Here is a 21,178-nt window from a genome sequence, read left to right on the forward strand (position 1 = left end):
CTATTATAAGAACATACTATGAGCAACTCTACGCCAACAAATTTGACAATCTGGAAGAAATGGATGCATTCCTAGAAACATATAAACTACCAAAATTGAACCAGGAAGAAATAGAAAGCCTGAACAGACCCATAACCAGTAAGGAGATTGAAACAGTCATTAAAAATCTCCAAACAAACAAAAGCCCAGGGCCAGATGGCTTCCCGGGGGAATTCTACCAAACATTTAAAGAAGAACTAATTCCTATTCTCCTGAAACTGTTCCAAAAAATAGAAATGGAAGGAAAACTCCCAAACTCATTTTATGAGGCCAGCATCACCTTGATCCCAAAACCAGACAAGGATCCCATCAAAAAAGAGAGCTATAGACCAATATCCTTGATGAACACAGATGCGAAAATTCTCACCAAAATACTAGCCAATAGGATTCAACAATACATTAAAAGGATTATTCACCACGACCAAGTGGGATTTATCCCAGGGCTGCAAGGCTGGTTCAACATCCGCAAATCAGTCAATGTGATACAACACATCAATAAAAGAAAGAACAAGAACCATATGATACTCTCAACAGATGCTGAAAAAGCATTTGACAAAGTACAGCATCCCTTCCTGATCAAAACCCTTCAAAGTGTAGGGATAGAGGGCACATACCTCAATATCATCAAAGCCATCTATGAAAAACCCACTGCAAATATCATTCTCAATGGAGAAAAACTGAAAGCTTTTCCACTAAGGTCAGGAACACGGCAGGGATGTCCATTATCACCACTGCTATTCAACATAGTACTAGAAGTCCTAGCCTCAGCAATCAGACAACAAAAGGAAATTAAAGGCATCCAAATCGGCCAAGAAGTAGTCAAATTATCACTCTTCGCAGATGATATGATACTCTATGTGGAAAACCCAAAAGACTCCACTCCAAAACTGCTAGAACTTATACAGGAATTCAGTAAAGTGTCAGGATATAAGATCAATGCACAGAAATCAGTTGCATTTCTCTACACCAACAACAAGACAGAAGAAAGAGAAATTATGGGGTCAATCCCATTTACAATTGCACCCCAAACCATAAGATACCTAGGAATAAACCTAACCAAAGAGGCTAAGAATCTATACTCAAAAACTATAAAGTACTCATGAAAGAAATTGAGGAAGACACAAAGAAATGGAAAAATGTTCCATGCTCCTGGATTGGAAGAATAAATATTGTGAAAATGTCTATGCTACCTAAAGCAATCTACACATTTAATGCAATTCCTATCAAAGTACCATCCATGTTTTTCAAAGAAATGGAACAAATAATTTTAAAATTTATATGGAACCAGAAAAGACCTCGAATAGCCAAAGGGATATTGAAAAACAAAGCCAAAGTTGGTGGCATCACAATTCCGGACTTCAAGCTTTATTACAAAGCTGTCATCATCAAGACAGCATGGTACTGGCACAAAAACAGACACATAGACCAATGGAACAGAATAGAGAGCCCAGAAATAGACCCTCAACTCTATGGTCAACTAATCTTCAACAAAGCAGGAAAGAATGTCCAATGGAAAAAAGACAGCCTCTTCAATAAATGGTGTTGGGAAAATTGGACAGCCACCTGCAGAAAAATGAAATTGGACCATTTCCTTACACCACACACAAAAATAGATTCAAAATGGATTAAGGACCTCAATGTGAGAAAGGAAGCCATCAAAATCCTTGAGGAGAACACAGGCAGCAACCTCTTCGATCTCAGCCGCAGCAACATCTTCCTAGGAACATCGCCAAAGGCAAGGGAAGCAAGGGCAAAAATGAACTTTTCGGATTTCATCAAAATCAAAAGCTTTTGCACAGCAAAGGAAACAGTTAACAAAACCAAAAGACAACTGACAGAATGGGAGAAGATATTTGCAAACGACATATCAGATAAAGGACTAGTGTCCAAAATCTATAAAGAACTTAACAAACTCAACACCCAAAGAACAAATAATCCAATCAAGAAATGGGCAGAGGACATGAACAGACGTTTCTGCAAAGAAGACATCCAGATGGCCAACAGACACATGAAAAAGTGCTCCATATCACTCGGCATCAGGGAAATACAAATCAAAACCACAATGAGATATCACCTCACACCAGTCAGAATGGCTAAAATCAACAAGTCAGGAAATGACAGATGCTGGTGAGGATGCGGAGAAAGGGGAACCCTCCTACACTGTTGGTGGGAATGCAAGCTGGTGCAACCACTCTGGAAAACAGCATGGAGGTTCCTCAAAATGTTGAGAATAGAACTGCCCTATGACCCAGCAATTGCACTACTGGGAATTTACCCTAAAGATACAAACGTAGTGATCCAAAGGGGCACGTGCACCCGAATGTTTATAGCAGCAATGTCCACAATAGCCAAACTATGGAAAGAACCTAGATGTCCATCAACAGATGAATGGATCAAGAAGATGTGGTATATATACACAATGGAATACTATGCAGCCATCAAAAGAAACAAAATCTTGCCATTTGCGACAACATGGATGGAACTAGAGCGTATCATGCTTAGCGAAATAAGTCAAGCGGAGAAAGACAACTATCGTATGATCTCCCTGATATGAGGGAGTGGTGATGCAACATGGGGGCTTCAGTGGGTAGGAGAAGAATCCATGAAACAAGATGGGATAGGGAGGGAGACAAACCATAAGTGACTCTTAATCTCACGAAACAAACTGTGGGTTGCTGGGGGGAGGGGGGTTGGGAGAAGGGGGGTAGGGTTATGGACATTGGGGAGGGTATGTGCTTTTGGGTAAATTGGAAGGGGAGATGAACCATGAGAGACTATGGACTCTGAAAAACAGTCTGAGGGGTTTGAAGTGGCGGGGGGTGGGGTGGGAGGTTGGGGTACCAGGTGGTGGGTATTATAGAGGGCACAACTTGCATGGAGCACTGGGTGTGGTGAAAAAATAATGAATACTGTTTTTCTGAAAATAAATAAATTGGAAAAAAAATTTGGTGGAATTCACCAGTGAAATAGAAAGAAAAAAAAAAGAAAAAAGAAAAAAAGATGGCACAAAATTACAGACCTAGGATCTCAAAATATGTAAAAGACACTCTGTGTGACATGGTGCCTCACACACTCTTACCTCAGAATACCAGTTAGAGCCTCTATCATCCTACTGACAAACGTCAGCAAGTAATAAAAAATACATAATATATGATAATAAAATTAACAGCTTGATTTAAAACATATATGCTGTTCCTGGTACTCCACAGAGAATACAAACCTTTTTTCTTTTTCTTCAAATAAGACTTAGTTTGTCCTAGAAAATTGTAAATTGTGTTGTCTTCATGTAGCTAAAGCTACAATAAAAGGCAAATCCGTACCTTTAAATGCTTTCATTATCAACCAAGAAATGACAGACTTAAACAGAGAATTTTACTCAAAATACTAAGGATGAATAATGAATGAAAGGATGAAAAAAGATCAAAGTAGAAACAAATTAATCAAACAGATTAACAGTAGAATTGATAAACTAATCTAGCCCAGTCTTTGTATTCAAGGAATGTGGAGTGACATGCTCTATCCTTCTGAATAAGAAGATTATTAATATTTTAATTATGTTGATACAAGTCTGTATGCTTGCCAAACGTGCATTCAGTGGGAAAACATCTGAAAAGACATATAGCAAAATGCTAGCAGCATTTTTCTCCAATTGGTGCCATTCAAGGTAACATTAATTTTCTTCTTCATGTGTTTCTGTGGTTTCAAAACCTTCTGGGATGAATATATAATTTCATGATCAGAAAAAGTGAAGCTACTGTCTTGAGATACTAGATGATATTTCTTGGTGACATGTACATTTAACGTAATGCCAATCAAAATACAAAGAGACCGATGAAGGACGGAGGGGGTACTTTAAGAAGGTCACCCAGGAGATAGAGCTTTTTGCAACAGTGATGGTGGGAAACCGATTCCACAGACCCCAAAACTTAGTGTTAAGCTACAATTACCAATTTAAACTTCAATTAGGCAGCTGGCTAGTACCTTCTAATGGGACTGCTTCCATACTTCCAATAAGATTCTGTAAATTTAGAACACCAACAATGATTAAAACAAATCAACTCCTAACACCACCTACCACTCAGATCGCCACATGGCCCAATGCCAGGATCAAATTGCAACAGACTAATCTGAAGGCAGATGAAGCCATAGAGAAAAATCCCCTGTGAGCACATGGCACAGCTTGTCTCTTAAAACAGTGACAACCCTGTGCTAAGGTGGGAAGTGGCTTCAACCTCTCTCACCCGGGGAGCCCGAACATCACAGCCCCTGAGCCTAGATGGAACAGGAAACAGGAAGCCACCTGTCTGTACCTTCCTGGCACCACTGTGAGCCAGCAGAATATTAGAGTTACTGGCAATCTTCATCATGTAACCAAGTTCCAGACTGGTCAAAGGATTATTTTTATTTTATTTTGCATTTTTAAAGGATTATTTTAAAAACTGAAATCGTGATCATTTAATTTCACTGTGAATTGGGGAAGATCTTTCCCAGCAAGGGCGGCGAGGAGAAAAGAGGCAATGAACTCAGATGTGAATGACCCAGTGACTTGATACCAAGCCCTGGAAGGGGTTTAGGGAAATGAGCACTCTCACGGACCTGCTGGTAGGAACAGATCAGAATGGTATTTCTGGGGGGCAAACTGGCTGAATGTATTGAGTGTCTTTAAAATGGCCATATGCTGACACTGTAAGCCAGTGTTTAGGAATTTTTCCTAAGGAAATAATCAGATATTTTAAAAAGTCTTTACAATATCAAAAGATTAGAAAAGAATATAAATGTTCAACAAACAGGTGACCAGTAAATTACATATGAAATGTTTATAGAAGAGACTACTGTCTGGCCGAAAAATCATGTTTCAAAGAATAATGAGAAGGCGCCTGGGTGGCTCAGTGGGTTAAGCCGCTGCCTTCAGCTCAGGTCATGATCTCAGGGTCCTGGGATCGAGTCCCCCATCGGGATCTCTGCTCAGCAGGGAGCCTGCTTCCCTCTCTCTCTCTCTGCCTGCCTCTCCGACTACTTGTGATTTCTCTCTGTCAAATAAATAAATAAAATCTTTTAAAAAAAAAGAATAATGAGAATATGCTCAGAAAATATTGAATTAAAAAAAAGAGTACGGACAAGATAAGCCTAAAATTTTTTTTGAAGATTCACTTATTTATATTTGACAGAGAGAGAAAGAGAGTGGGTGTGAGCGTGTATGCGTGCGCTCACATGCGAGTGAGCAGGGCTGGGGGTGTAGGGGGTGAGGGATGGAAGAAAAAGGAGAGAGGATCCCCAGCAGACTCTCTGCTGAACAGGGAGCTTTATGTGGGGCTTGGTCCCATGACCCTGAGACCGTGACCTGAGCTGAAACAAAACTCCCAACCTACTGAGTCACCCAGGTACCCCTAAAACTTTTTTTTTAACTTGTAGGACACACACATACATAAATCTGGGAGGGGAAAAAACACCACAAGCCCCACCAAATTAGTGTTATATTATTACTTGGCAGGAAAATTAGGGATGAGTTTAATTCTCTATTACCAGCAGCCCAAAGCATGCTAACTGATAGGCCTGGGTTAACTCTCTCTTATTCTGAGCCAGTAAGACTCAGCTTATTTGCTGCCTCTTCCAAGAAGCCCTCCTGCACTACCTTCCTTTGTCCCCAATTATTCTAGGCACTCCTTCATGGCACTGGACTCTGAGCTATCCTGTGATACTCTTTTTCCCTGCGTCATACTCACTCATTTGGTTTACTCTATCCCTGCTACACTTGGAACTGGCCACAGTCAGAAATTGGAGTGTTTCATTTTTGTGCCCCCGATCTGTGCGGAACAGACCTTCAGGCTGGGCAGCGGATTCTCTGCGCTCTGTGAATCTGAAGTTCAAGGAGGGGAAGGACTAAGAAGGGTGAGCCAACACGGAGACAGAGGTACACCCCGCCTTACCTTGGCCAGCAGGCTCGAAACATGTTTGACTTCACTGTAGGCCTTCACTAACTCTTGCTTGAGCTCGGTGCAAGACAGCTCCAGCTGCTCCTTCTCGGCGCGAGCAACCCTCGACATCTCTTGAACCTCACGACCCTCGGCCGTGTGCCCCACAGGGCTGGTCTCCGTAGCCTTCTGCTTCTCGTTCTCCAAATGAGCCTTCAGCGACCCGTGTTCCATCCGCAGCCCTTCGAGTGTGGCTCTGCACTCCTCCAGACTGAGCCATTGCGCCGTTATTCCGCCGCTCCAGGTCCAGACACCCATTCAGTTTTCGTTTTCTTCCTTCAGGTGTTTAATCATGTCTAAAGCACCTTGGTTTTCCTCCTCGACCTTCCGCAAGCTGCAGGTCAGCTGCTGCTGGATGTTGAGCAGCTTTTCTCTTTCAAAGCGGCCCTGGTCCAGGATTTCCGCACACTTCTGCTCCAGCTCGAGGATCTTTCCCTCCTGCGCCGCGGGCTCCTCGTTCTTCACCCGCTCCTGCAAGAGGTTCAGGAGTTTCTCGTTTTCCTGACTAAGCTGCTCAGCTCTCTCCCGGTGCTGGTGGAAGGACGTTTCTAAGAGCGCCTTCTCATCCACGAGCTTCTCGTTTTCAGCGGTCAGCTCCTGTACCATCTGCTGCTGGTCGGACAGTTCCTGCAAAGTGGCCTGGAGCTCTTCAGCCGTGCTGTGATGCTTCTCCTCAATCTTCTGGATCTTTTCCGTGAGGGAGGCCAGGGACAGCTCGCTCGCGTTGTTAGGGGAACTGCCGCTGGTCGAACACCTGGAGCCCTTAAAGGGGTTGTTGGTGGAGGACAGGGGCTGGGAAGGGGTGTCTGCTGCAATGTGCTCAAAATCGGAGGCATCGGGGGACAGAGAAGCTTTGGTAAGGTCGCTGCTCAAAGAGCCCCATGTCCGTAATGCATTTCCATGTCTGCTGTTCGCGGACTCCTCGATGTCCCTGGACTACTGATGCCCCGTCGGGCTGCCTAAGCTTGACTCCTGAGTTAGGGACGTCAGGCAGCTGCTGTCCCCGGTGTGACTCACGCCCCCCTCTGAATTTGGGGAATGCTCCAGGTAAGTTAGTTTCTCCCTCAAGGCCCGGTTCTCCTCCTCGAGCTCTGCAAGTTCTTTCTGGAAACTCTTGTTTTTCTCCTCTAGAGTGCATATCAGGGGTTCTGAGTCACCCAGCAAGGAGGAGGTTCTGTCTGGGCTGGCATCTGAAGCCTCAGCTCCTTCGGTGCCTGGAGTCCTTTTTTCCTTTCATTTCTTCAGTTCGCTTCGAAGCCTGTTAATTTCACTGTCTTTCGCTTTGGCTTCAGCGAGAAGTTCCCGAACCTGGGACTCGAGCACAGCTTTCTCCCCGCCTTCAGGCTCTTGCTTGGGTCTCGTGGAAGTGGTCCTCAGGTGCTTAGTAGGGGTGGGCGTGCTGGAAGAAGTTGGACTGGACACCGGCTTCCTGGGGTTGGAGGGACCGCTTGGCACAGTTCTCTCTCTAGAGACAGTTGCTGAAAGTTCTCGAGGAGCTGGAATGCCTGTCCGTTTGGTTGTTGGCACGGCCCCTAAGGACAGAAGGAGTAGAAACCAATGAAGCAAGGCAAATACTTTTATACATGAAACCCAAGTGACTTTAAGTCTCGTGGGATATTGAAGAGGGTAGCTGTTGCCCTTTACTCATGCCCCCCACACCCCGGCTCTGGATAAGTATTTGGGTCTGGCTGTGTTTCTGTGCCTCCTCCCACAGCCCTATACTTTGGGGGAAGCTGGACTCCATGCCTGAGCTCCTTCTCATAACTACATGCCAGCACAGTTGCTGGTTCAAGGCAGGGTTTCTGGGTGAAACAGCAGGAGAGGGTTGAGTCATATAAAGTCTGGGAATGGCTGTCACCTGTTGTCACCACAAGAGGAAAAGAACGCAGAGTACACAAAGAAGGAAACCGAATTCTTAGTAGCACCGTGGAGTTACCCAATCTGTCAACCCTGGAGCTTAGCCTAGAGCCGGCTGTTCCAACGACACAAACCAATAAATACCCTTCATTCATGGCACCGTTAATTGGGTTTTCTGTAACTTGCAGCTTAATGCGTTTGAACCGTAACCTTAGCAACTGAACAGCTTCCCGACAAAATGCAAGTTCATCTTGAATTTTTTAAATTTTTTTTTAATTCACCAACATCTTGTGAATGAGCATGAACTGGACTGAGAAATCACAACACACAAATAATACCACGTTAAGACTAATCTAACCCAGTGACACGCTGCTTTAATTACTGGTGGCAAAGGTGAGCTTATTTGTATCCAGAGAAACAAGAGTACACAGAGAGGGGCCACCTTGCATGCCTCTGTGGTACAGTTTTCAATGTTAAAGGGATTTACATAGTGTGGAAGTGATACAGATCTTTAAGGGGAAATGTAAGGTACAAAACTGTTTTCTATATTGGTCCAAACTACATTACAATATTAAAATAAATTCTGGGGGTGAAAACCCAGACATCAATCTCTTATATGCCTCAGAAATGAAACCCACCTCAGAGGTTAGGGTGTAAATGAACATTTTGGACCTATTTTTACAAACTGGAAGACCCCTGATGAATGGAGGCTGACTGCTGTGACTTACCTAACTCTACACGTTGGGTTGAAGACCTCCAGTAACAAAGGACCCTAGAAGGAGTCACCAATTCCCAGGGCTCCAAAAAGGAGGAAGTGGCGGGGGTATGCCCGCACAGACTGGCAGCAGCCACAGTCTACAAGCATGGAGCAGAGCCCAGCATGGCACAGGAGCCCTAAGCCTGTGGTCAGGACGCGACTAAGGAGCATCTGTGGATCTGAGCATCCTGAAACGGGAGGTGATGATGTGAAGGCCAATGCCATTCACTGCTGCGTCTAACAGTCAAGTGCCCTTGAAAACTCTGAGATAAAGGCTAAGCTGGGGGCACCTGGGTGGCTCAGCTGGGTGGGCAGCGGACTTGATTCTGGCTCGGGTCATAATCTCAGGGTCCTGTGACCCAGCCCTGCAGGTTCTCAGGCTCTGCACTCAGCAGGGAGTCTGCTTCTCCCTCTGCCCCTCCCCCTGCTCCTGCTCTCTTTTAAATGCTCTCTCCTTTTAAAAGAAGGTTTTACTTATTTATTTAACAGAGAGAGAGCACAAGAAGAGGGATGGGAGAGGAAGAAACAGGCTCCCCAATGAGCAGGGAGACCTATGCAGCTTGATCCCAGGACCCCGGGATCATGACCTGGGCTGAAGGCAGACGCTTACTGACTGAGCCACCCAGGCACCCCATTAAATAAAATCTTTAAAAATAAAAAAGAAGGTAAGCTATCATACTAGTATACAGAAAAACTATGGTTTTTACAGTAACTTTTCAAACTAAGTTACTGGAGAGCTAAGACTACTATGATACACCCTTAGTACTTTTGGCTGTCTGACTTGCATCCTACTTAATGGAGAAAACACTCGGGGAACAAAAGATTTATTTAATTATTCTTGTAAAATGAAGATTGCAATCACTCAGCAATAAAATGTTTTAGTAACACTGGATTAGGTAATCCTGATGATGCCAAGGGCCCCTAAGGAAAACGGAAGATGGGAGTCCAGTTTTGGCCAAACTGTTGTCAGAACAGGCAGCCGGGGGGATCCAAACTGGTCGTCACAGAGCCACTGGCCGTTCCGTACACAGACACTGAAACTAAGGCTCCTTTTTGACCATTCGTCGGCCGGGCAGGCATCAAACTGAACAACAGATCAGCTCTATCATCATTTCCAGCCCCAGGGGACTCCACCCTCTGCTGCCAAATCTTAGTTCATTCTCCACATAGGTGTTACTACTTGCACCTTACCTAAACCACGAGGAATTTTTTAATGTCAAAATACATTTGTGAAAGACATCCAGCTGTGTGTTATGAAATACACAATCCAGTCGTATTTGTTACTACAACTGTTCTTTTTCTGTAATCCCTTCTGACACCTCATCAGCACCGAAGGAAGTCACTAGTGTGACTGTTCTCCTAAGTTGCTTTTTTTTTTTTTAAAGGTTCTTCCCAGCTTTGTACACATCATTTCCAAAACCGTAATTACCATAAGTTAAGTGTAGAGGGTGGCGAAAATTCACTGTGGGACCAGATTAAGGTTGGTGCGTGGTGGCTCACCACCCCATGCAGCGCAGGTGTCCAGGCGTCCTCGTCCTGGACAGAGCGGGCGAGTCTTATTGCTTAGAATGCAGTCAGTCAGAGGATCTACAACTCTGTCCACCTCAAGTACTGTGAGTAAAAACGTCTCACTGCTAGGGTGCCTGGGGGGCTCAGTTGGGCAATTGCTTTCCACTCAGGTCATGATCCCGGAGATCCAGATTCGAGTGCCGCATGAGGCTCCCAGCTCAGCAGGAGTTTGCTTCTCCCTCTGACCCTCCTCCACTCTTTCTCTCAAATAAATAAAATAATAATTTTAAAAAGCCTCATTGCTAAAGCATTACGTCCTAGAAGCCTGAAAAGGGGCACAGCTCCTGACACATACACCGTGGCAAGGGGGGCAGAGAGGTGGCCGGAAGCCTGGGGCTGATGGAACAGGGACCGCTTGGCTGGCACTCTTACTTCTTGGGTCTTTTCCCCATCCTCACACCAGACCGTCACTTATTCCTACTGAGGCTGGCTGTCAAACTACATGAATTTAAAATGAAAGCAAGCTCTACCTCATAATTGGGAAGACTAATGTGATTTTTTAAAAAGATTTTATTTATTTATTTGACAGAGACAGCAAGAAAGGGAACACAAGCAGGGGGAGTGGGAGAGGGAGAAGCAGGCTCTCCATAGAGCAGGGAGCCCAATGTGGGGCTCGATCCCAGGATGCTGGGATCATGACCTGAGTTGAAGGCAGATACTTAATGACTGAGCCACCCAGGTGCCCCTTATATGTTACATTCTAAAATGCCAAATGAAGGGCACCTGGGTGGCTCAGTCAGTTAAGCACCACCTTTGGCTAAGGTCATGATCTCAGGGTCCTGGGAACCAGCCCGGGATGGGGCTCCCTGCTCAACAGGGAGCTTTCTTCCTCTCCCTTTGCCCCTCTCCCTGATTGTGCTCTCTTGATCACTCTCTCTGAAATTAAAAAATAAAAAATCTTTAAAAGAAAAATATATTTAAACGTCCTCCCCCCTTTCTTTTTTGGTAACCACCCAAAACCTAAAACCCTAAAACCTGCTGTTTCTGGAAATGTTTCCATATTTTTGTTTTGTTTTTCCTTTTGGTATGGATCCAGTCGAAGTCCTTAAGAATGCTTCATCTAAATGTCTGAACTGTGCTCACAGGTCCTCCATTCCAGTCTCTCCCGGCTTGGAGATCTAATGGACTAATATGACTTAAACATCTTGCTTGCTATTCTGTTCCAGAATCTGTAAGCAATTCCCCCCTACCCCCACCTCACCCGCCGGATCATCAATGTCAAACGTCTTCCCTGGGCTTTCAGGATCAGGCATAATAGTGTCCAAATCAACATATCCAACCTTTTCATTTTAGGGCCCCCCCCAACATATCTATTTAACCCATTAAATGTCCCCAGTAGATCTATGGCTTATTGAAATAGCATTTCCTTTCCACTGGATCCTTCTGATGGGCATTTAAACATACTTAACTCTCCTCAATTATTAAAAAAAAGAATCTGGGGCACCTGACTGGCTTAGTCAGTAGAGCATGTGACTCTTGATCTTGTGGTTATGAGTTCAAGCCCCACATTGAGTGTAGAAATTGCTTAAAAATAAAAGCTTTTAAAAAAAGAAATCTGGAGTCCACATCGTCCTCCAGCTAATATCTAATCTTGTTTACTGGTTGTCTTCCGTTCTTCCCCTGTCATTCGCTCCTCTACCCACTGCCATTACTCAACCAAAACCCTATCTGCTGAGGCCATCGGCGACCTCCACGTGGGCCAACACAACAGACATCATCAGTCCTCTCAGCAGAGCTGGCACAACTCCCTCCTTTCTGAAGCACACCTCTGATGTCCCACTCTCCAGGTTTCTCTCTTAATCCAGGAGCAGTCCTCTGTCTCTTCCTTTGCTGGCTCCTCCTCCTCTCTCTGCTTCTATTTGTCAGAAGCTTCCGACTTATGTCCTGAGCCTTTTTTCTTCTTTTATTACAAATTATTTTCCTGGTGATACTACTCCATCTCATGATCTTTTTTAAAAAAAATTTTTTTTAATTTTATTTATTTATTTGACAGAGAGAGATCACAAGCAGGCAGAGAGAGAGAGGAGGAAGCAGGCTCCCTGCTGAGCAGAGAGCCTGACGCGGAACTCGATCCCAGGACCCTGAGATCAGGACCTGAGCCGAAGGCAGCGGCTCAACCCACTGAGCCACCCAGGCGCCCTCCATCTCATGATCTTAAAATACCACCTATATACTGATGACTCCCTAATTGGGTTCTTATATGAACCACTCATCTGAGCAACAGATCTGAATATCAAACTACCTATTCGATCAGCATAAGTGAATTATAACAAAAGTACCTCTAGCTTGGATAAAAGGCATAAGGGTAGATTAAGAAAGAGTGAACAGAATGTGTGAAAGACCTGGAGTGCAGAGAGCACTGGCAAGGAGGGGGCTGATAAGGAAGAAGGCTCATTTATAGAGGGAGCTCAAGGATGGCCTCACTGACAGAGCTGGAGTTTCAAGGGGATCTACACCCATTAAAACAAGGCCAGAATGCTTGGAAGAAAGAAGAAGACGGCACAAGAAAAAGCTCTCAAAAATTTTAAATACGTTCTTTTTTTAATTAAAAAATTCAATAGAAAGGATGGAATGCAAAATCAAGGAACTCTCCCAATATGTGGAAAAAAATGATAACAAGATGGAAATAGAAAAGATTAAACACTCAGGGCCAATCCAAAAGATCACACAGTCAAGTAACAGAAGATCCAGAAATAGGAGTGCATGGGAGGCTCAGTCAGCTAAGCATCTGACTCTTGATTTTGGCTCAGGTCATGATCTCATCAGGATTGTGAGATTGAGCCCCGAGTCCACTGAGCTCAGCTCAGAGTCTGCTTGAAATTCTGTCTCTGTCCCTCCCTATGTGTGCACACATGCTCTATAAATAAATAAATAAATAAATAAATAAATAAATAAAATCTTAAAAAAAGAGATCGAGAGAGAGAGAGAGAGACCCAGAAATCAGAAATATAGACCCATGGAAACAGAGTGGAGGAAATTCCCAAAGGACTGATGTGAAAGAATTCCCCAAGGATGAAGAATATTGAGTCTCCAGAACTTGTGTCACACGAAGTGAATGAAAAAGACCCACATGATGGTAAAATACGCTGTCTATAAATTTTCAGAACAACAAGAACACCTACAAGTCTGGGGAAGGGGTGTGAGCTTGAGACTGGCCATATTGTAGCAATACTGAACTCTTGGAGGCAAAAAGCAAATGCCTTCAAAGTTCTGAGGGAACTCAGAAACTAAACTCAGAAACGGTAACACCCTTTTTCTAAGTAAGTCATTTGAAAACAAAGGAGTAAACCAGAGAGACAGAGAGAGAAGGTGAATTATCCAGGGAGAGCAGAGGTTCTAAGAGAGCAGACCAGTCAAGGTGAGTCTCAAGATGGTACCCACGGACCAAGTCGGGAGAATAAATCCAAGCTGGGTCAAGAGGATAAAGTGCAACTGAGGGAAGTTTCTTGGAAAGAACATCTAACTGATGAAGAATATGAAAAAGAATGAGGATGTAATAAAAAAAAAAACAGTGAGAAAACCAGAAACTTCATAAAAACAAGAAGTTGCATGAGAAAGGTCACAAAATTTTAACAGATGACTTTCCTCTGCAGGGAATATATATATAGTCACAATTACATCAGTACTATTTCAATTGATCTATACACAATCTGCAAGATGATTTTATAGAACATTGGAACATTATCCCAGCTAGCAAAAGTGTTAAAGTAGAGGGCACCTGGTGGGTTCAGTTGGTACAGCATGTGACTCTTGCTCTTAGGGTTGTGAGTTCGAGCCCCACACTGGATGTAGAGATTACTTTAAAAAAAAATTAAAAAGCTTTAAGAAAAAGTGAAAGTACAAATGAAAGACATGGGGAGGTAGACCACAGGTGGAAAAAGCTGGTAGAAATTGTAGTGACAATAATATCCAACCTCATCCTGCATATGGAGAGTTTCAAAGATACTATATACAACCGACAAAGCAAGAAATAAACATGGAAAATGTTACTGAAATAAAGGATGTAGGCAAGAAAGGAACTTAAAGAAGTCACATTAAGACTGTGAGGAGGTGAAGTTATGAGTTAAATCCTCATCTGTTAGAGGAGGAGTCAACAAAATGTCTATATCTGAAAAACTAGGGGCACCTCAGTGGCTCAGCTGGTTGAGTGACTGCCTTTGGCTCAGGTCATGATCCTGGAGTTCCAGGATCGAGCCCCACATCCAGCTCCCTGCTCAGCAGGGTGTCTGCTTCTCCCTCTGCCCTTCCCCCTCTCATGTTCTCATACTCTCTCAAACAAATAAGATCTTAAAAAAAAATGAAAAGCCAAAAACTAGCTATGTTAGGAGAATGAGAAGACAAATCACAGGCTGAGAGAAAATACTTGCAAAATATATATCTGATAAAGGGCTGTTATCCAAAACAGACAAAGAACTCAAGAATAAAAAAACAAACAACTCGAATTAAAAATGGGTAAAAGAGGGGCTCCTGGGTGGCTCAGTGGCTTAAGCCTCTGCCTTTGGCTCAGGTCATGATCCCAGGGTCCTGGGATCGAGCCCCACATCAGGCTCTCTGCTCAGCAAGGAACCTGCTTCCTCCTCTTTCCCTGCCTGCCTCTCTGACAACTTGTAATCTCTGTCTATCAAATAAATAATTTTTTTAAATGGGCAGAATACCTGAACAGACACCTCACCAAAGAAGACAAACAGATGGCAAATAAGCATATGAAAAGACATCCCACACCACCTGTCATTAGGGAAGAACAATTTAAAACAACGATGAGAGACCACAACACGCCGAAGAGAATGGCTAAAATCCAAAACGCCAACAACCCCTCCTGCTGCCGAGAAGGAAGTGGAGCAATAGGAATGCTCCTTCATTGCTGGTGGAAATGCAGAATGGTATGGCCACTGGGGAAGACGGTTTGGCAGTTCCTTACAAAACTAAACATACTCTTTGCCATGATTCAGCAATCGCATACCCTGGTATTTACCCAAATGGGTTGAAAACTCACATCTACGCACAAACCAGCACACAGCTGTTCACAGCAGTGCTATTCATAATCGCCAAAACGTGGAAGCCACCAAGATGTCCTTCAGGAGGTGAATGGAGGAACCGTGATACATCCAGGCAATGGAGTATTATTCAGTGCAAAAAAGAAATGTGCTACGAAGCTCCAAAAATAGGGAGGATCCTTAAACACAGACTAAGAAAAAGCAGCCAATCTGAAAAGGCTCCGTACTGTATGATTTCAACTATCTGATACTCTGGAAAAGGCAAAATTATGAAGACAGCAGAAAGATCAGTGGTTGCCATGGGGTCGGGGGAAGGGAGAACGAATAGGGGTGCACAGAGGACTCTTAGGGCCATGAGTCTATTCTGTATGGTATTATCATACTGGATACATTTGCCCAGACCCACAGAATGTAAACCACAGACTCTGGGTAACTGTGATGCGTCAACATAAGTGCATCAGCTCTAACAATTGTACCACTGCGGTGAGGGACACTGATGGCGAGGGAGGCTGTCCACACTTGTGTTGGGAGGGCGGGGGTTGTATGGGCATTCTGTGCTCGCCCAATTTTGCTGTGCCCAAACCTGCTCTAAAAGTCTATTTAAAAAAAAAAAAAAATGCAGCGTACACAAGTATAAGCGGTTAACTTTGAGAAGTGGGAAGGTGTAGGGCAACAGCAGTTTTGCTTTTCACGAGAAGAGGCCCTGTACCATTCCATTTTCTAACCTGTGCATGCACTACCTTGGATGGTAAGCATGGAGAAAAAGAAATGGGAATGTTTGCAAATACGGTGCGGAAGTAGGTAATCAGCAGTCCGTTGGTTTTATGGGCAGCACTGTTCCTTTGGACTTAGAACAAGGGAGATAACGGCAAAAAGTCTAAGGCCACACAGCCAGAAGGAACTAAGCTTTGGTATCAAATCGCCGGCCCCACCTCACTGGTGACTGCAACATCATTTTTTCTGAGCTAGACCAACCCTGCGGGGAGTTTCAGTGGAGTATCTTCTAGAGATTCATGTATTTCATATTAAACCTCACAGAAACTCCTCTGCAAACCAAACAGCAGGGAAAACGCACAAAAGAATCCTACAGAGGCTAATGAACCATATTACTTGCTTATTTTGCTGCCTTCGAGAAAAGCAAAGGGCAGGGTCACCATTTAGAGATGGTTTTTGAAACACCATAAAAGTTTTTTGTCTTGTCTTCATTTTGCACGCCCCCCCTTTTTTTTTTCTCAGAATGCCAAGTTAATTTTACTCGCACTCCACTTGCTCAGTGGCTTGGGTGAGAGTTTAAAACACTTGTAAATTTGTGTCCTTCTCTTTCCCACAGAGCCACACTGTTCCACGGCCACCATGAACAGTGCTCCAGACGGGAGAGGGTCTCTGAACAAAAGCCCCCTAACACTGTGTGGGGGCTCTGGCCCGGGGAGGATACAGTGACCACTCTGTACTGAGCTCAAGGCAAGATAAGGCAAGAGACAAAGCGGTAGTGTTAACGAGGAGAGATGACAGCACGGGCTGAACGGCTCCTTGTGGGCGGCCCACATGGCCGGGTGCTGGCATCTCCAGGAGAAGCCAAAATGCAAAACGGTTCTGGAAGGGCAGCTCCCAACATGCCATTTGAAAAGCACAGAGCAGGTGGGGACGTCTCCTGTCCGCTGACACTGAAGTGGCCGGGGCAACGGCTGGTCTCACAATTCACTCTGTGTGCTAGGTTAGCTCCTGGCCCACTGTGTGCGCCAAAGGAAATCTTCACAACACCGTTGCACAGGAGATGCCCCCCGGGGTCCCTAGGCAGCAAACAGAGAGGAGGAGGAGGAGCTGAGAGCGGTGGGACTTGTGTGAATTAGAAGATCTGCCTCTCCATGTGCAGCCTTCCTCTCCGTAGAGATGACAAAAGATCCACTTCCCAAGTTGTGAGCGTTTCTGGGGAGGAGGGAGGTATGCGGAGACCAAGGCGGGGCTGGAACGCATGACCCTGAGATCAAGACCTGAGCTGGGCTCAAGAGTTGGACGCTTGACCGAAAGAGCTGCCCACGCGCTCCTATGAGTCTTGATGTAACCAAGAATGACCCGCTCTGGATCACAGTTTAGCTCTGACTCCCTAAAATTACAACTTGGCTGAGTGGTAGCCCCATGTCATTGCAATCAGCGAGAAACTTCCAAATGCCACCATTAAAAGATACCAAATTCACCTGAATTTGCAATGACAGAAATCAGAGAATTAGGTGGACAGGGCATGCCAAATAGGTTTATCTGGATTACCATCACTTTTTCCTGTACTTTTTCTTAAACCATGCATAGGTCAAAACATAGAACTTTAAGGAATTGACCACATTCGTCACACTGGGAGTTCACAAGGCGGGAAATGATACTACCACTTAACGTGTGTAGTGCTTTGGTTTTCAAAGCATCTTCATACACATTAATTTGAGGCTCCCAAAAATCACTTGGCAAAGTATTGTTATCTTCATTTTATGCATAAGGAAACAGAGTCTAGAGGCTTCACAACTTGCCCATGGGTCTCACAATAAGTATGTCTTCCCATACCTAATGAATCACAAAATGTGTTATTTCAGAACTGTTAGAAACAGAGGAATCATGTAACCTAATCTTTCATACCAAGTAGTAGTGACAACGTCTGATCTCGGCTGCTATTTCCCAGTCTCATGTGCCAGTCACCGACGAAGATTTTCAGGGAAAGAGAAGCCGGCATTAGACAGGCCTTCCACCATGGGAAGCGGAAAGATTTGGACAATCCTTCTTTATATGTGGCTGAATTCGATCTTCGTGAATATGGCACATGTTGGTGCCAGTTCTGGGACAATCTGGAACCACGAAGAACAAAACGACTGCTTCTTCCACATGACATCTGAATATGTGACGGCAGCTTTGTTTCTCCTTGGTTTTCTACTCTGTAAGCAGAGCATTCCTAGTCCTTCCTGCCAAGCCTCAGGGGAGCCGGGGGTCACTCATCGGGTGGACTGCCCCGGGAGTCTCTGATTTAGCAATGTCCCTCTGAAACATTACCCAGAATCTCAAAAATGCTGCAGATGTGGTCACCACGAGCAAGGAATCTCCTGGTCACAAGAGAACCCCCAACTCAAGCTTGTAACAATCATAGGAAATGTTTTTGGCTCACGTAACTGGAATGCTGGGAGCAAGTCTGGCTTGGGGTCCAGCAATGAAGAATGTGCTCATGGCTCTCCCTCCCCTGCCCCTGCGTTCCTCAACAGGCTGCCTTCATCAGTGAGCTGCCTTGCCTCATGCCAGGGGGAGGTCTGGACGGTTCCAGGCCTCACATCCGCACGCCACCACATCCAGGGAAGAGGAAAAATGCTGCACCACCCCCGCGTGGGATATTAGATGACAACTGAAAATTACATATACTGTTGAGCAAGTTACCATTGTTTCAGGACAAAGTTTCCCCTACAACTTCATGGCTAGAAAGAACCATCTTATTTTGCAGTTCAGGATTTTGGAAAAGGCTTGGCCAGGCAGTTATAACTTAGGTCGATGCTGCCTGGTGATTGCCGTCCCCGTGCTGGCTGGGGGCTCAGTCACTTCAAGACTGGCTGGGCCGGACAGGCCAGCTGGCTCAGTCACATGGCGGAAAGGACAACCAGGGCCATCATATGGGAGTGGAAGTGGACCACCGGAGTGTGTGGGGGGGAGAGTATTCCAGTAGGGTGGTCTTGGGGTGGCTGAGCCCAGTACAGATGGCTCGGGGCTCCAGGGCTATGTCTGCACACAAGGGTGGGGGTCACTGCAGGGCCTCTTACAAGCCAGGCTTGGCGGTCACATGGGGTCACTTCTGTCCTTTTCCGGTGGCTGAAGCAATCCTAGGCCTGCCCGGATTGAAGGCTCACATTCTTGACAGAGTCGGTGGCAAAGTCACCATGTGGAAGAGCGCACGGGATGGGAGGCAGTTTCCATCTCTGGAAACTACAATTCAATTCATCACGCCCCCCCCTAGGCTGATGACACAGTTTTCTCTCATAAACCCGTTAACTGTATGCCTCTGTTTCTCATCCTAGCGTTCTTCTCGTTAAAATGTCAAGACAGGGAAGCCAAAGGTAATTCCGCTGACGATTTGCCGGTTCCAAAGAGACACTGAAGACAGGGTAAAGTTCATGCTGGTAAATACGAGATGCTCAGTGTTTGGACACTTTATGGGCCAAGCTGGTGCCACTTCTTCGGAACAGGGAGAAGAAGTAAAGGCACGTGGCTCAGTGGGTTAGGCGTCCAACTCTTGATTCTGGCTCAAGTCATGATCTTAGGGTCACGAGATCGAGCCCTGCATTGAGTGTGGAGCCTGCCTAAGATTCTTTCTCTCTCCCAGTCTGCCCACCTCCCACCCCTGATCTGCCCCCTCCAAATAAATAAATAAACTGCTTCACCATGTTCTTCAAAATCAAGCTCTAAAAGCGATAAAAATATGTTTGGCGTTTTACCACCCAAAGCCTAAAGTGAACCTTCCCTTTTCCTTGACTTATGTCATAAATATTTGTAATTGAAAGAAAGAAAAATGGCCCTCCCCTATGTACAACCTACTCTGCAGTGGATACCTTACACGTATGAGCCCATTTAAGGCCTTTGTAGCAGGTGCTGACTTTATGGGTATATTAGGTCACAGGAAACCGAGGCAAAGGTGGGTGCAGATACCCTGCCCAAGGTTACGAGTCTTGAGCTGGAATTCAAACCCGCGAAACGTGGTCTCCAAAGTTCATACTCTTAGTCAACAAACTCGTCCCTCTGCAAGTAGAAATGATAATGCTCTTTCTAAAACTGATGTAATCAAGATCCCCCACTTTCCTGAGATGCGCACAGGAAGAGATATGGAAAGAATGTGTTCTTCTGTGTCGACACAGAGGGGCTTATCAGTCTTTAGTCTGGGATTGTAACACACGCATATATGACAGAGAGCTGTAAACTTTTTTTTTTTTGAGAGCTGTAAACTTGCCTTTGTGACTTCTACTTTAGCACTAGAATATACAGCATACTCCTCCTCGCATTGAATTATCATACCATTGTCAACTGACCTATGCCACCACCATACCCGACAGTTTACAGGCGTACCTCATAGATTCAGGATTTTCTGCAATATTTCCCCCAGATTTTTACCTATGTGCAAGCAGAGGCTGCATATACCTCAGTATTGCTTCTCTTTTCCTTTCTCAATAATAGGACTTTTGCGAGGGGCACGTGGTTTCAGAATAAGGACATTCTCCAGCCTCTTCTGCAGCTGGGGGCGGCTGGGTGACCAAGTTCTGGCCCACTGGATACAGTAGCTTCTGGAAGCTCTCCTTACCAGTCAGTGCTCACTCCTTTCCTCCACTCTGCTGCCTGATATGCACATGTCACACGTGGGACCCTGAGGTCAGGATCTCACCTGGTGGAGCCAGATGTCAGGAAGAATCAAGGCTCAGCACCTTCGAGCCCCAGGTTTCTCAGGTAAAGGTCTGGGTACGTGGTCTAGGCCACGTACCCAGACCTTTACCTGGGAAACAAAATCAGGTTTTCGTTAATAGAATACGAACTTCTTGACCAACTTGAGTAAGCTTTTATTGCTACAGAGAGTCAAATCCCTACTTCAATTTACATATTATTCATATCTATTTAACACGTAATGTGTATAACCCGTTATATGTAAAACATTTTAAAAAATTTAATAAATTGGGTATTTCTTAAATATGTTACTATAATTACTTATAATACCTTACTGCCTTATAGAACATATATTAATTTATTAAACTTCAATTTATATGTACATATTTAAACCACATTTTATAAAACATACGCATTTAGAAACATGGATCCCGTGCTCATACCTCAAGAACATTTTTCAATTAGCAATAATCGCGCCTCGGATAAACCTCATTGGCTACGATACTGCCACTGCGCAAAGCTCAAGAACATTTTTATCCACGTTCATCCCATGCATGGTCTCAGTGCTGCCCTTGTTATTACGAAGGCCACTTTAAAGCCTT

At 44.7% G+C, this 21,178-nt stretch overlaps 1 protein-coding gene and 1 pseudogene across 1 annotated transcript in view; both read right to left on the bottom strand.

Annotated features, from left to right (window-relative positions):
• Positions 1-21,178, bottom strand: part of LOC122907375 (cytospin-B-like) — a 69,702-nt gene that overhangs the window by 23,755 nt on the left and 24,769 nt on the right. Inside the window, 3 exon segments of the mRNA XM_044250265.1 lie at positions 5,967-6,225; positions 6,227-6,278; positions 6,281-7,543. Coding sequence (XP_044106200.1) covers positions 5,967-6,225; positions 6,227-6,278; positions 6,281-7,543 — 1,574 coding nt within the window.
• Positions 20,930-21,098, bottom strand: LOC122907962 (annotated as a pseudogene).

Source organism: Neovison vison, chromosome 5 (genome assembly GCF_020171115.1).
Source record: "Neovison vison isolate M4711 chromosome 5, ASM_NN_V1, whole genome shotgun sequence".
In the NCBI taxonomy this organism is placed as follows: domain Eukaryota; kingdom Metazoa; phylum Chordata; class Mammalia; order Carnivora; family Mustelidae; genus Neogale; species Neogale vison.